Source organism: Ixodes scapularis, unplaced genomic scaffold (assembly GCF_016920785.2).
Source record: "Ixodes scapularis isolate PalLabHiFi unplaced genomic scaffold, ASM1692078v2 PGA_scaffold3__209_contigs__length_174095766, whole genome shotgun sequence".
Lineage (NCBI taxonomy): Eukaryota > Metazoa > Arthropoda > Arachnida > Ixodida > Ixodidae > Ixodes > Ixodes scapularis.
In genome coordinates this window covers 166727389-166741202 of record NW_024609868.1, presented here as the reverse complement: position 1 = coordinate 166741202, position 13814 = coordinate 166727389, and the positions used below count along the sequence as shown (strand labels likewise).

The 13814-nt window shown below is 41.5% G+C and overlaps 1 protein-coding gene across 1 annotated transcript in view; it reads right to left on the bottom strand.

Annotated features, from left to right (window-relative positions):
- Window positions 1–2917: 2917 nt before the first annotated feature.
- LOC8036276 (peptidase M20 domain-containing protein 2) overlaps window positions 2918–13814 on the bottom strand; it is an 81180-nt gene continuing 70283 nt past the window's right edge. The window contains exon 7 of the mRNA XM_040214834.2: window positions 2918–3233. Within this exon, the coding sequence (XP_040070768.2) occupies window positions 2947–3233 (287 nt within the window). The 3' untranslated portion in view covers window positions 2918–2946. The remainder of the gene's footprint in view (window positions 3234–13814) is intronic.

Genomic DNA, 13814 nt, shown 5'->3' with positions numbered 1-13814 from the left:
TGGAGGCGAGTGAGATGTTCACAAAGTTTCTGCACGAGGTGTGCCAAGTTTCATTAAGACAGCAGGTGTGAAAGTTATGTTTCCAACGAATAAAGCTGTACTGGATATCCAATATTGGACACAAAATGTTGTGTTATAGCGGGCTGTGCAAATGGAAGATTTGGGCACACAGGTGCTTGAACTTGACAGTAACATGACACAGCACTTAATATGCCAAAAAGAGGTGGCATAGGAAAACCAGGTCGAAATTTGGTTTGGGCGGCGTAACTCAATGGGAACCGGTTTTGATCATGAAAGGGCTGTCAACAAAATACCACTGGTCGTGGGAGGTGGAGACTTTTTAGGCAGGAAGGGAATAGTGGACTGTACTTCCAATTGAAACAAATTTACGAAAGGTGGTTCCAAAGCCGAGAAAAAAAAGTTGCCGGCCAACACACGGTCTGGCCGTCAAGGGCTTTGCGGTCAGCTGAGGTGCTGATTTTCGGCGCACAGGTACTTTGACATGACCGTAACTTGACACAACACTTATTATACCCAAAAGAGTTGGCATAGCGAAACCAGGTGGAAATTTAGTTTGGCGGCGTAACTAAGTGGGAACTGGTTTTGACCGTCAAAGGCTATCAAGATAATACCACTCATCATCGGAGCTGCACACTTTACAGGTGGGGAGGGACCAGTGAACGGTACTTCCAGTTCGAACCACTTCGCGGTAGGTGGCTCTAAAGCCGAGAAAAAAAATGTTGTCTACAGAACTCGGGGTGTCAGCGTTTCCACATCCTAAAGGAGGCTGATCAAGAAAGAGAGCACACCACATAAACCTCAATACTCAAACGTCGATTCTCCATGATTCCGAGCTTCACTGTTGTTTCTTTAGATTTATATTTGTCACTTTTTTTTACCGTTCTAACCTTTCTACATGAAGTACAGATTGCGTGCCATACTTGTCCAGAAATATCATCGACACGTACAATGGGAACAAAACTTTTTTGGAGGGCATTCCTCCAACGAAATTGGCAATGCATACCCGCGAGTGTGGGATGGCATTTCAGTTCGTCCCATCGGCGCTCACACATGTAGGCGTCACTGGCACGAAAACAAACGCAGAGCACAAAGCGGCAGTCTAGAATATCTCAGGCGTGCCGACACAATGGGAGTCATGATCGGGAGACCAAATTTCTCGCGTCGTACGGCACGGGTCCATCGTTGCCGCTCTCCCACAAAACATCCGAGAGGTGAAAAACTGTGAAACTTTGTCCCCACGAGATAAGACGCATAACTATTGAAGCACTCAATGACGCAGCACAGGCAGCACTTCATGCTGTGAACCCAGAGCAACTGCACCACTCCGACTTCAATGCGTACCAACGTACGCGGCGCGGTTTCGGTTTCGTTTTCTCTCGAGTTCTCACTGCCTACCTTCGGTACCGGCCACGCGGCGGCGCGCCAGTCGCGTCGCACGGAGTGTATAGTTAGTTGGAGTCGCGAATACTACATCAAAGCTGACAGTGCAGTTGAAGCTACGTCCTGGTTGGACGAGTCAGACGCCTCTCTTTCGCCATGTGATTACGCTCCCGCCTATATCCACGCGCAGAAAACTGGGTCAGGTGATGAAAAGGACAGCGGTTGATTGGACTGGTAAGAGCGTTGCTTCCACCGTACAGTCAGCTTATGGGTGAACGGGGTATAGAGATTGCTGAACTTTCGGGGATATTTCGGCATATATAAAACGAGTTTAGGAATTCATGCAATATTGCTTAGAAAGATGCACTATATATAAATGATAACTGCACTGCATTGTGGATTGAAAGTATTTCCAACCTAGTAAAGACTCGCTTAGTTCCCGCAGCTTTATGTTAAAACGAAAATAATTTCGGGCTTGAGAACGAACCAAGTCCAACTTCAATACGTACGCACGGCTAGTATGAGTTTCTGTTCTCACTGGAGGACTCCTTTTCATCTTAGAAGTGCAAACCCTGTCAATGTAACCTACCTTTTACCAACTCCAAACAAGTGTTATAGATATACAATGTAACCAAAAAAACAATATTTCCATGGTTTAGAACCTTCCCACAGTGAAAACGGGTCTTCCTTCTTTGTAATTTGAACCGGTGTTCGTTGCCACTTGTGGAACGCTTAATCTCGTTCGTTAACATGACTTCTTTCCGAAATTGGGAGCGGCTGATTGAAAGCTATTTAATATGTTACTTTTCATGAAAGGTAGCCTAGAGCAGCAGCAGAAGTTGTAGGTTCAATTTTGTTTTGCATTGCTTCCAGATTAAAAGAAATAAAATGCAGCAAAATTTATCTCTTAGCAAAAGTAATTTTTGCCAGTATTACAATAGTTCCCATCACAAAAATATATATATTTTTAAGAAATATGTGAGCATTACTGTTCCGCCAAAACGTATTCCTGTATTTGTATTTCCATAAATGTTTCTCTTTTTCAAATGTAATTCTGCTACGTATCGCGATAATTTTGTACGGATCTATATCAGTATCTGTATTCTAGCTGTCTTCATCAAGCATCCCAGTATTCGTGTATCAAACTAAATTTAGTGAATCTCTCCCAACACTGATTAGAACTTCACACGAAATTTCTGCTTCTGTCAACATCGTTTCAGTTTTCGCGATTTTAACTCACTTGGCGTAAACTTAAGCGAGACGTCGGGTCACTCTTGTAGGCATAGCTGCCATATCGCTTTTAAACCTCTTCTGTCGGATTGTATGCGTGGATTTAGGTATGTTGTTATGAGTGTATAACTGTTTGTGAGCCTGCTATATATTCTACATAAGTGTCTCATACGAAGACTGGTGATTTTGAGGCACGAAGAAAAAAAAGTAACGGTGATGACATATGAGCGTACAGGAGAACCACAACAAAAAGAAAAACTAATAGCAGAATGCATACTGTATTTAAAACGTGAAGCAAGTTTAATGCAGGTCGCTTCATTGCTGGGATATGCGTGTTGCCTCAAACTCTTCTTTGATGCTTTTCAGCAACTCCGGATCTCTGATCACTTCCAAGGCAGTCAGCGCGAGCGCCTTAGCTGCAGTCAGAGTGCGATCGAGGGAGTCCGGACTCCCAGCAACTTTCGTGAACTCGGGCGTATGATTGACAGCTCTGGTGTCCAGCCTGAAGGTCGGATGGATCAGCGGCACCACGTACGAAACGCTCCCTGCGTCCGTGGAAGCTCCCAGCAGAGGGTACTTGCTGAGGTCAGGAAATCGCATTCCTGTAAAAACAAATGAATGATGGCGGTTCTTTGTTTTTTACTCACGATCAACTGAATAAAAACGAAATAAGAGCAATTAAATTCTGTTTAGTATTTCCTGAATATAGGCAGTAACACAAGCTTCTTCTCTACATAATAACCGCAGAGATTTATGCTGTTATTATGATGTGGCACACGCTTCTCGATGTTTTACATCAATAATGTTGCTGCCTAGGATCTCAGTCATTCCATAAGAAGCTCAAAATGTATGTCAGCCCCCCAGTCGTTCTTCTTTAACTCCAATCCTCAAGGGTGTCTATTCATTTTCCCCGAAACGTCATGCACCCAGGCAGCAGCCTTCTTGAGGCAGGACATCCAGAAGATTGTGCGACGTCCTAGTAACTGCACAAATCTCCTCCCCATCATCTAACCGGAGACGACGAACAACAAGGAGGACAAGGGAAAAACAGGCACCCCTCAAAAGCAGCTGAATAGATTTTATTATATATCGTGCTTTATATGTAGCTTCCAACACGACCACCACCGAGTTTGGGCACGTGCACACGACCAGCGCCATGCCTCCATAACACAGCCAAATAGTACACTCCCGTATACCGCTGCATCCCGCATGAACTTTGCCGAGTTTGCAAATGTTCTCACACCCATCGCACACCCCGTTAATAGACCCAAAGGTACATGGCTCAGACTTCTATAAAAAAAAAAAAAAGAACGTGTACGAATTGCACTGGCAAACCATTTTTGCACTCTCCTACGTGCCTTGCAGTTTCGGAGTTTGTTGTATTATTCTTGACTGCCCTCATGTGCTAGAGTAATCTTTCATACAAACAGCGCTTTGTCTGTCCGACGTCTGAGAACCCACACGTCATTCGAGTGTCAGACAACACCAGACTTTCATTTTATGGGGGCTGCCCCTTTCGCGTTCAAGTAACCTTGAATTCCCGCCAAAAGGGTGTTAGCCTGTTTAACTTGTAGCCTGTAGGTTCCATTACCCGAAACCTATTCCCGGTCCAAGATTAAAAAAAATAAATATGTTAACACTTGGGGACCAGGACAGACAGCACAGTTCTTTCAAATAGCGACGAACACTTACTGATATCTCCTTCAATAAGTAGAATCTCCTTCCCATCTTCTTCAACTGAAGAAGAAGGTTCAAGAAAAAACACAAAAAATAAGACAATTTCTCAAAATAAAAGCACGATAAACTAAAAGAAAAGAAAAAAAAAGGAGGACGAAGAAAAAAGGAGAAAACATTGACAAAATCAGGCAGATTGGCTAGCACATAGACTAATTAAGTTCTGCATTCAAGTAGTTCGTCTCAACTTTGGGCTACCCAAGAGACGGACAAGCAGTAATCTGTTCGTCACCGCAGCTATTTCAGTCACCGCAGCTAATTCAGTTCTGGTTTCAAGTAGTTCATCTCAATTCTGGAAAATCCAAGAGAAGGAGCAGCTATTTTATGTTCGTCACCAACTCTCCTGTAGGCTTCAATAGTCTCTCGGACTTATTTGTTCTTGTTTTTCGCAATTGTGGTGTTGTCCAGAAAACGAGTTTCGCAGTTCGTGCATAGGCGCTTATGCACCACAAGTGGATGATAAGATTCGCTTGAAGCGTGGGAAACCTCGAGAATGTGCTGTCTTAAGTGAGCGTTCTGGCAACGCCATATCTCACCAATGTATCGGTCACCACATAAAAAGGGGATCGAGTATACCACCCGCTCTTCTCAGGGAACTGTCCGATTTGCAAGTTTGATGGCATATCGTTTGGGGGCTCCGATCCCAAAAAAACAGTTTTTCCATGTTGGAGTTTCCATTTCAAACTGGCCAAACATGCAATTATTTGGTTCCTCCTTCATTTTTTTTCCGCTCCCAATCCTATTTTCACTTTGTTGGCTTAAACACTGCAAAACAACAAGAAAGTCTTCTAAAAGCTGGATCTCCGCAAGGCCTACTGAGCACCCTTCTTGGTCAGTTAATTTCTGGATAACCAAAGGCCCCGTGCTCCACGTAGTAAAGCTTCATCTGTCATCTCCATACCATATGGGCAGAACTCTGCCCACAGACTGAAGGGAATAGCAGCGTGCGTCAAGACTTCAGTTGTCTTCTCCTGTAAGTTGCGCCTAAAACAACTTCGCAGAAGAGTTAACAACAACGAACGCCCAAAGGATGTTGCATCAGACATGCCAATCAGACCGTTCTCTGTGAAGAGCGGGTAGTATACTCGATCCTCCCCTTCATGAGGTGACCAGTACATTGGTCAGACGGAGCGTTGCCTGAACACCCACTTAAGAAATCACATCCTCGAGGTTTTCCGTGCTTCAAGCGAATCTTATCACCCAATTTTGTTTTATAAACGCCTCTGCACGAACTGTGAAACTCGTTTCCTGGACACCAGCAAAATTGGGGAAAACAAAAAAACGCTTGGCCGAGAGATCATTGAAGCCTACATGATAGCTGGTGACGAACACAAAATAGCTGCTCCTTCTCTTGGGTTTTTGCAAGGTTGAGATGAACTACTTTAAGCCAGAACTGAATTAGTCAATCACTTATCTGTCTGAATTAGGCAATGTTTTTTGCTGTTTTTATTTTCTTCCTCCTTTTTTCAATTTTTTTTATTTCTGGTTTATCATTCTTTTATTTGGAGGATTTTCTTTGTTTTTCGTTTTTTTTATATATATCTCCCTCAGTTTAATAGGTCGGGAGGGCGATGGTACGTACTGAAAAAGACGTCACTAAATGACCGTTGCTAGTTGAAAGAACTGTGCTGTGTGTCCTTGTTCTTAAGTGTTTTTCTCCTTTTTTTGAATCTTGTATTTTCACCAACCCACTCTTTGTTCATTGTATCTTATATGTTTTAGATTTTTATGTCTTGTCCATGTTCCACCTTTAAGGCGTCTGAATTCGACCTGGTCAGGTATCTTCAAGCAGCGAGCTTCTACTCAAGAAGGGCCCTTTTTCGCCTCAGGCCAGGTTCCTTTGGGCCTCGCTTCGCCAAAGGCAACCCCCACCCCAGATTGGAAGCTATGCTGGGTTTCTGTTTCCAAAACTAGGCTTCCAACTACAGATTTATGCAGATTTCAAGGAAGGAGGTATCACAAGATCTACGTCTAACGGAGACGACCCTGCCGCAACATATGGCCATTATATTTGATGCAGCGTATGGAACCCACCCATCTTTCCGGTTCCTCCAAAAAGCGGCATCCAATCTTCTCGAATCTTCACGGGAGAATGTTGTCAAAAGTGTTACCAGGTCTCACCATTAGACCCTCCAAGCAAAACTTCAGTTTCCGGTCGTTCCATGCGACCATCAACCCAGTACTGGAACCATTGAATTTCCTTTCCAAGGGTCCCAAGTATTCTCCACACACCCCAACTACAAGGGTCTACCAACTGACTTCAGTTCATTGTGTTGCGACTCACATCCCAGAACAAGACCAGCAAGAATTTCTTGATGCTGGAGTCCAATTCGCCTGCTTCCATTCTCCTTCACATACAGACAAAGTTCCGATCCGGCTACAGCTGAAGAATGGCAAAACATGTCACCTGAAACTACTGGATTTAAATAAAACCAGTGTTTTTCTCATCTTAGATTGAAGGATCCTATGAACAAAATGTGAGCCCGGCCTTAAAAATCATTTTGATACTCTTAAGACTAGGCCTTCAGGTTCTCTACGCTCAAAGACAAAGAAACGTTGCATCTCCCTAAACGTCACAGCTCTTAAAGCTGCTATTGGGGCTCGTTCCAAGCAGTATCTAAGTGTGCTTTTTACGGCTAAAACACATAAAGAAGGTGTCCCCCTAAGAAGCATAATTTCAGGAAAGGGATGCAGCCACAAGCCTCTTGCTCCTTTTCTACAAAAGCATCTGTATTCGATCAGTGTAAATCAACCTTTTCGAGTTGCCAACTTTACAGAACTAATCTCTCGTCTCCATGAACTTCATTCTACTCCCGAGGCCTGTACCATGTTTTCGTTGGATATTGAGGAAATACATTACCGATTAGATCCCTCCGTCCTAATGAATTCTGTATCAAGGGCAATTCACGAACATGGCCCGCGCGAACTTCAGAACTCATATGGTGTATCTGAATGGGGCTTCCTAGACATTTGGCCCTCTATCTATAATCTACACTCGTGGAATATGACAAGGAAATTCTCGGGCAAAAGAAAAGTGTTTAAATTGGCTCCTGCCTCGAACCGGTTCTCAGTGTTGTTTTTCTCCTGTATGTTGACCGGGAAATAAAAAGCACGTTTCGTTTCTTCTTATTCGGTACTTCGCGCCGTAACCTCTTCCTGAGGCCTGAAATCCACAAGGAAATAAAGCTCAGGCGACGGTCTCCGGTCTTAGATATTCTCCATCTTTTTTGGCCCGGTATTTGTTGAGCATTTTAACAACGGTTCCTAAAACACAGTTCTTACATTTTGCTTCTCCTATTTTAAACTGGTCAAACATGGAATTATTCGTTCCTCCTTTTATCTTCTCGCACCAAAGCCTGTTTCCACTTTTTTGGCTTAAGCATTCCAAAACAACATCAATGACTTCGCAAAGTTGTTCTATTCTTGCTCAGCTAATTTAGCTCCTGAAGGGCCCCATGCTCCACGTAGTGAAGTTTCACCTGTCATCTCCATACCATATGTGAGCAACTTATGGTGACCACCCGTCCCGCGACTCGCGGGACTGTCCCGCATTGAAGGCTCGTGTCCCGCGTCCCGTGAGAAATTCTCAAGTCTTCAAAATGTCCCGCAGTTCACACTGTGGTAAAATTCACTCTGCAACTCATGGTGCTGCCGAACAACGGGGAAGCGCGGATGTCACTGGTAATCGTGCGAATCGCAATGGTACGCCATTTTCTATCCAAGCATTGCGGGAAGCGATTGTCGTTCTGCAGGAGGACCGACGAGCATGCGCCGTTGTGCCTCTTCCTTTAGTGGCAAAATATTGTAAAAGAAAATTGCTCGGTTATTGCCATTATTTTCATATCGCTGTTTTAACGCAAAAGGTTTGCTGTGGATTTCTTTTTTTAGTGAAGACAGCCACACAAGGCAAAAAGAAAAAGAACATATTGCTAAAAACTTGCGTAGGACCATTTTCTTAAAAGTAAGCGTTGACAAGAAATAATAACCCGAAAAAGATTTGGTGTTTCTTAATTTCATTTGATGCATTGAGTGCTGCTGGAGTTGATTTTTATGCTTTCAAACTCGACACATTTAGTAACATATTTGGCATAAAAAGATATATCACTGGGAGAGAAAACTATTTTGCTTAATAGCTGCAATACAATTTGCAGGTGTATAAACAGCAGAGGATATTAAACGTGTTAACAGGGCCTCGGTTCGTGGTGTGCGTGTTCATAAATTCCCTCCATACCCCCCTCCCTCCCCCCCCCCCCCCCCCATTGCCCCGCGTGTCCTGCATTTCGCTAGAAGGATGGTGGTCACCCTAGAGCAACTCTGGGCACAGACTAAGGGAATAGCAGTGCGTTTGAACCCTTCAGTTGTCTTCTCGTGCAATTTGCACCTAATACAAAGATGCGGGGTACTCTAATAACATAGCGGAGGGGGTATTCTTGAAATTTCTAAAGGGTTTTAGTTAAGTTGAAAAAGAAAACGCAGAAGAAATTGGACAAAGTTGCGTATATTCCGTTTTTTTTACGGGTTTTCGCACTATTTGATGGCGATTGTATATTCTCAATCGCGATCGCATTGTGCAAAATCTCGTAAAAACAAAATATAGGCAACTCTGTATATCTTCATAGTTTTCTTTTTCCATGCAACTAAAACCCTTTAGGCATTTCAAGGCTAACCAATCCACTATGTTATTCAAGTACCCCGCATCCTCAAGGGCAACAACTTTTAATTAGCTGCACCAATCACCATGTGCTGGCAAGATTTCTTCAGAGGATTGCCTAGCAGGAAAGGAAAAGATGCCATTACAGATCGTTTAACTAACATTGAGTGGCAACTCTAGGAAGATAACAAAACATTCGTTGCAACCATTGTTCAATGAAATGGTTCCTGGCATAAAATTGTATCTACATTCCTCCAAAATTTCCTGACGATAATTTTGTTCAGTAGTACGATTGGTTTGCAAAAATTAGGGAAGAATTTTGTTTGTTTGGGTACTTTTCATCAGAACAAGTAGATATACAGTTTATAAATATAAAATATTTGTAGTAATTCCTTTATCAGCCCCTGTGCTTTTAAGGGTAAGTGAGTGGTTCGAGGCAAACTTTGTCATGTTTCAGACCAGTGCCAAAATCAAAGTGGAAGGTTTTTTTAGTATTTAATTGATTTATATCTGTGATCAGCAGCTGTCCAATTTCAACCAAATATTCTGACCAAAACCGGAGTTTGTATTGGGTCGTCCTTGGCTTCAGCCGTATCCAAGATTTGCCTCGCTCCGTGGGATTCGGCCATGTGGCAATGAGCGCAGTCAGTGCCAAAGGAGATAGTGGTAATTAAGAGGTACGTCGACGATATTTTAACAAATTCAGGGGTAGAGGAACTCCTTCCCAAGGTCAAAGGTACCAAAAAGCAGGCGGCAATGGACTTTCTTTTTGTTGCGAGGAATCATTGGAGGAATGTTACAGTTAATGGATTTGCTGTTCAGCACGTCGAATGAGCTGTGCTGGGATTATAATAAGCTTGCGGCGAAACCTGTTACATTTTCATGGTTACCGCTCAAAGATCGTTAAACAATGTGTAGTGGTATTTTTGCAAGACAATGCTCTGAAGAAATCTTGTCAGAACAGGGTGCCTGGGTCAGTTAAGCATTAATTGTTGAGCTTGAAGGTTGCAGGGTACTCGAATAACATAGTGGAGGGCGTAGCCTTGACATGCCTAAAATGTTCAGTTACATTGAAAAGAAAGCGGGAAAGAAACCGACTGAGTGGTTTCTATTCTGTTTTTTTACAAGTTTTCGCACAATGTGATGGCGATTGCGAATACATTCCGAGTAAATATAATCTTTATCTCTAACTACAGTAAAACAGACTGACGCCAATTTCAGATGGAATAAAAAGTTGTCCTAAAAGGATGGGAGAAGCCCCCGAAAACTACCAGGTTGGTGTTGTCTGACATTCCAATGGTCTGTGGGTTCTCCTACTTTGGACAGACAAAGCGCTGTTTGAATGAAAGATTACTCTAGCACAAAGGGCTGTCTAGAGCAATGCAACGAACTCAAAAATTTGAAGGCACATAGAAAAGTGCAATAATTGTTTGCCAGTGTGGGAGGGCACTATTGTATTCAGTAAAGAAAACAAATTCACACAAAGTGTTTAAAGGACACAATTAGGAGTAGCTCAGTGGGAAATTGTATTAGCCAGCCTTCAGTCCCACTGGATGATGCATCGTGGAGGTATTTACTTTTGTAATGGGTGGAATAGGCGAAAAGGGAACATTGTATTTTTGTATACGGTTTTGTCAGATAGGTTTGAGTCATGCACCTCTGGGTGTGCCATGGGTGCTTGCGATGAATGTGGGAACCAGTGCAAACTCAGTGAAGTTCAGGTGAGAGGGTGTGGTATATGGGAGTAAGCCATTAGCATTGGCTGTGTTTTAGAGGTGTGAAGCTGGTTAAGCACGTGTGCGGATCCGGTGTAGGTCGTGTGAGGGGTGACATATAAACCACAATATGTAATAAAATATATTCAGCTGCGTTTTAGACCTGTGTTTCTCCCTTCTTCCTTTGTCGTCCATCGTATTCGGTTAGATCATGAGAAGCGTTAAACAGCTCACCTGATTATTAACCTTAGCTTCAAGTATAAATTTGTACGGTTATTATGTGGAGAAACAGCTAGAGAATGTATATAAACTCATTGTATATCAAAAGATTCTTTTATCAATTTCTTTCTTTACACCGTTCATCGGATGTCAAACAAATTCGTGTTGGCGCTGTAAAACAGACGCGTCAATAATTTTTGCTTTTGTCCAAGTATTCAGCGCCGTAGCGTAGTAAATTTTAACTTGATCTCTTCTAAAATTACAACCACATGCAAGACAATATTCTACATTCAGTGTTTAGTGTTGAATACTATGTCAGAATACTTGGGTTCGCAGGCAAATAAAAACATTGATTAGAGCCGGTAAAATAAATGTTAATAGTAGGATCATTAAAATAATGTCATGTTTATCATAACAGAGAGGACAAGATATAAAATAATTATAAAAATACGATTAAAGACCATTGGAGATCACTGTGTTTTCATTATACTTGTACAGTAAACGATTCCCACAGTTTTGGATTAAACCAAATAATTATTGAGTCGCGTTTAACGAAGTACTCCGGCTATTGCTTGAGCTACCCTAACGAAATATTTGTTTTGGAATCACTGGCGTATACCCTTACAAGTATGCTATTTAGTACTACGATATTCAAAATACTTATTGTGAAATCGGCAAGTGAACACGATGCCAAAACCAGCATTCAAATATAACCGCGCTTTCCAGTGCCGTGATGTTAGGGGAAGGCAGGCTTGCAGGTCAAGCCGGCACTCTAAAAATGGACTGGCCGGGCATTCGTTTCGTGTTGCTGCGCGGGTGCTGGTGCTAGGATCTAAAGCATTCATGTGGCAAAATAAAGTGTTTGTAATCAGGTGGGAACAACGTCTACAGCCTTAAAAGTCAAACCCTGACTTTCCTTGATGTCACTTTTTCATTCCTGCTAGTAGGGGCTTTCACTTTGCAAACCGCGGTGAGGACCAAACAATGCGTGGAAATTGCTAACAAACAATCTGACTTTATGCCGCAAAAGGCAGGTGTTCCTCAAGGCCGTATACTGGGATCTTTTCTATTCAATTCGTACGTAAAAGTCATGGTAAACATTGATCATGATCTATGTTTTATTATCTACGCAGAAGATACGAGTGTTTTTTTTTCTCCAGAAAATCACACCAACCAAAATATAGAAAGTGCAAATAGATTCCTTGATAAGCTGAATGCTCGGACGAACGCATATTCATTGCAAATAAATGCGAGCAAAACGAAGGAAGTTTTATTTAAAGTTCGTAACAGAAATAGCTTGCGTATGGCCAGTATTTCTCTTGGAGAAAATAAAATAGATATATTAGAGAGTGCAAAAGTTCTTGGTATAGTTTTTAACCAGTAGATAATGTGGGATGAAACAGTGCAGCATATATATATATATGTATATATATATATATACACGGTTATTGTTATAAATTATAAATATGGTGACATACTCCTCATTTCGGCTCTGCTGCTCATCTATAATTCTCTTTTTATTCTCAGTATAACTAGCGCTTTCCCGGTTGGGGATACACGACCGACACAAATCTTAAACAAATTCAAAATCGATGTAAAAATTTAATTCGTATTATATGCCGCGCACCTTGTGACAGTCACTCGAAGCCACGCTTTAACAAATTTAATATAGTACAAACTCTGAGTCATTACAACTACAAACTTGCTCTTTCTTATAAAAACTCTTTTGAAGATTAGGAAAATATTTATTCAATAATAACTAATCTTGAGAAAAAAATTATTCATGAGACCCGCTGTGCAGAAAATGAATAGTACCTCACTCAAGAACGAACTTCGGAATTCAAATGCTAAGGTATACACTCTCCAATCTTTTAAATCATTTAGACTCACTAAACATAGATATTATTTGCTCAACTAGGAAAATTGTACACACAATAGTTATTTAGTTATCCGGTAGGATTTGAATACTAGAATGCAAACAAAATGCGTGTTAATATTATTTCATTTTAAATTGTTTTATTATATTTTACGTCTGTAATTATGCGTACGCTATATATATGTCAGTGTTGAAAAAACTTGAAAGCAAGCTGAAGGTGTGTTTATTATTCTATGTTAATTTGTTTGCTTATATTGTTATGTCTCAGATTCCGTTAAGCTCTGTTTCCTTAAATTTATAATCTGTTGTTGCTGCTGGGGAGGCAGAGGTTTTATCAAGCAACTACGAAGTTGCTTTTTTCTTTCCCTCCGTTCTTCAGTCTTGAACAACAATAAAGAATTTGAATTTGAATTTAAACTTGTATATTTATTATCATCGCGAAACCAAATTATTTTCTCTCAATATACCGTTACTATTGCAGCGATGCTTGTTGGTGTGATCAGCAAATTTTAGTCAAATCGCGGACCATGAAGAAAATGCCGGGGTACTCTTTAATTGAGATTAACGAAGGGAAGCTTTACCATAACCAGACAAGCTAGAACAAGACGCATATTTATTGACGCTGCACATCTTCATGTCTTCCCATCATAAACAGCTTTCAGTCCCACGATGTTTCATATACAATATAGATAGTGCCCTCAAGCTACAACTAGTTGCAAAAGAAACTTGTTGAAACTAGGCTAATTCTAAAGATTCCTTCTGCGTATATACAGCAACAAAAAAAAAAACGCTGGTCGAGTATCTACACTCCTAGTCCTAAATTCAGGCAGCAAAATCACGCTGCTTAGTTTTTTTGTTTTTTTGTTTTTGCTATTTATTTTACATTGTGAGTGCGTTGGAGGCGCACGAGTAGATGCTGTTCACAGGGCTGAGGAATCAACAAATGCATCTTGACAGCAAAGGTTGTTCAATCAGCTTAAATATCAGT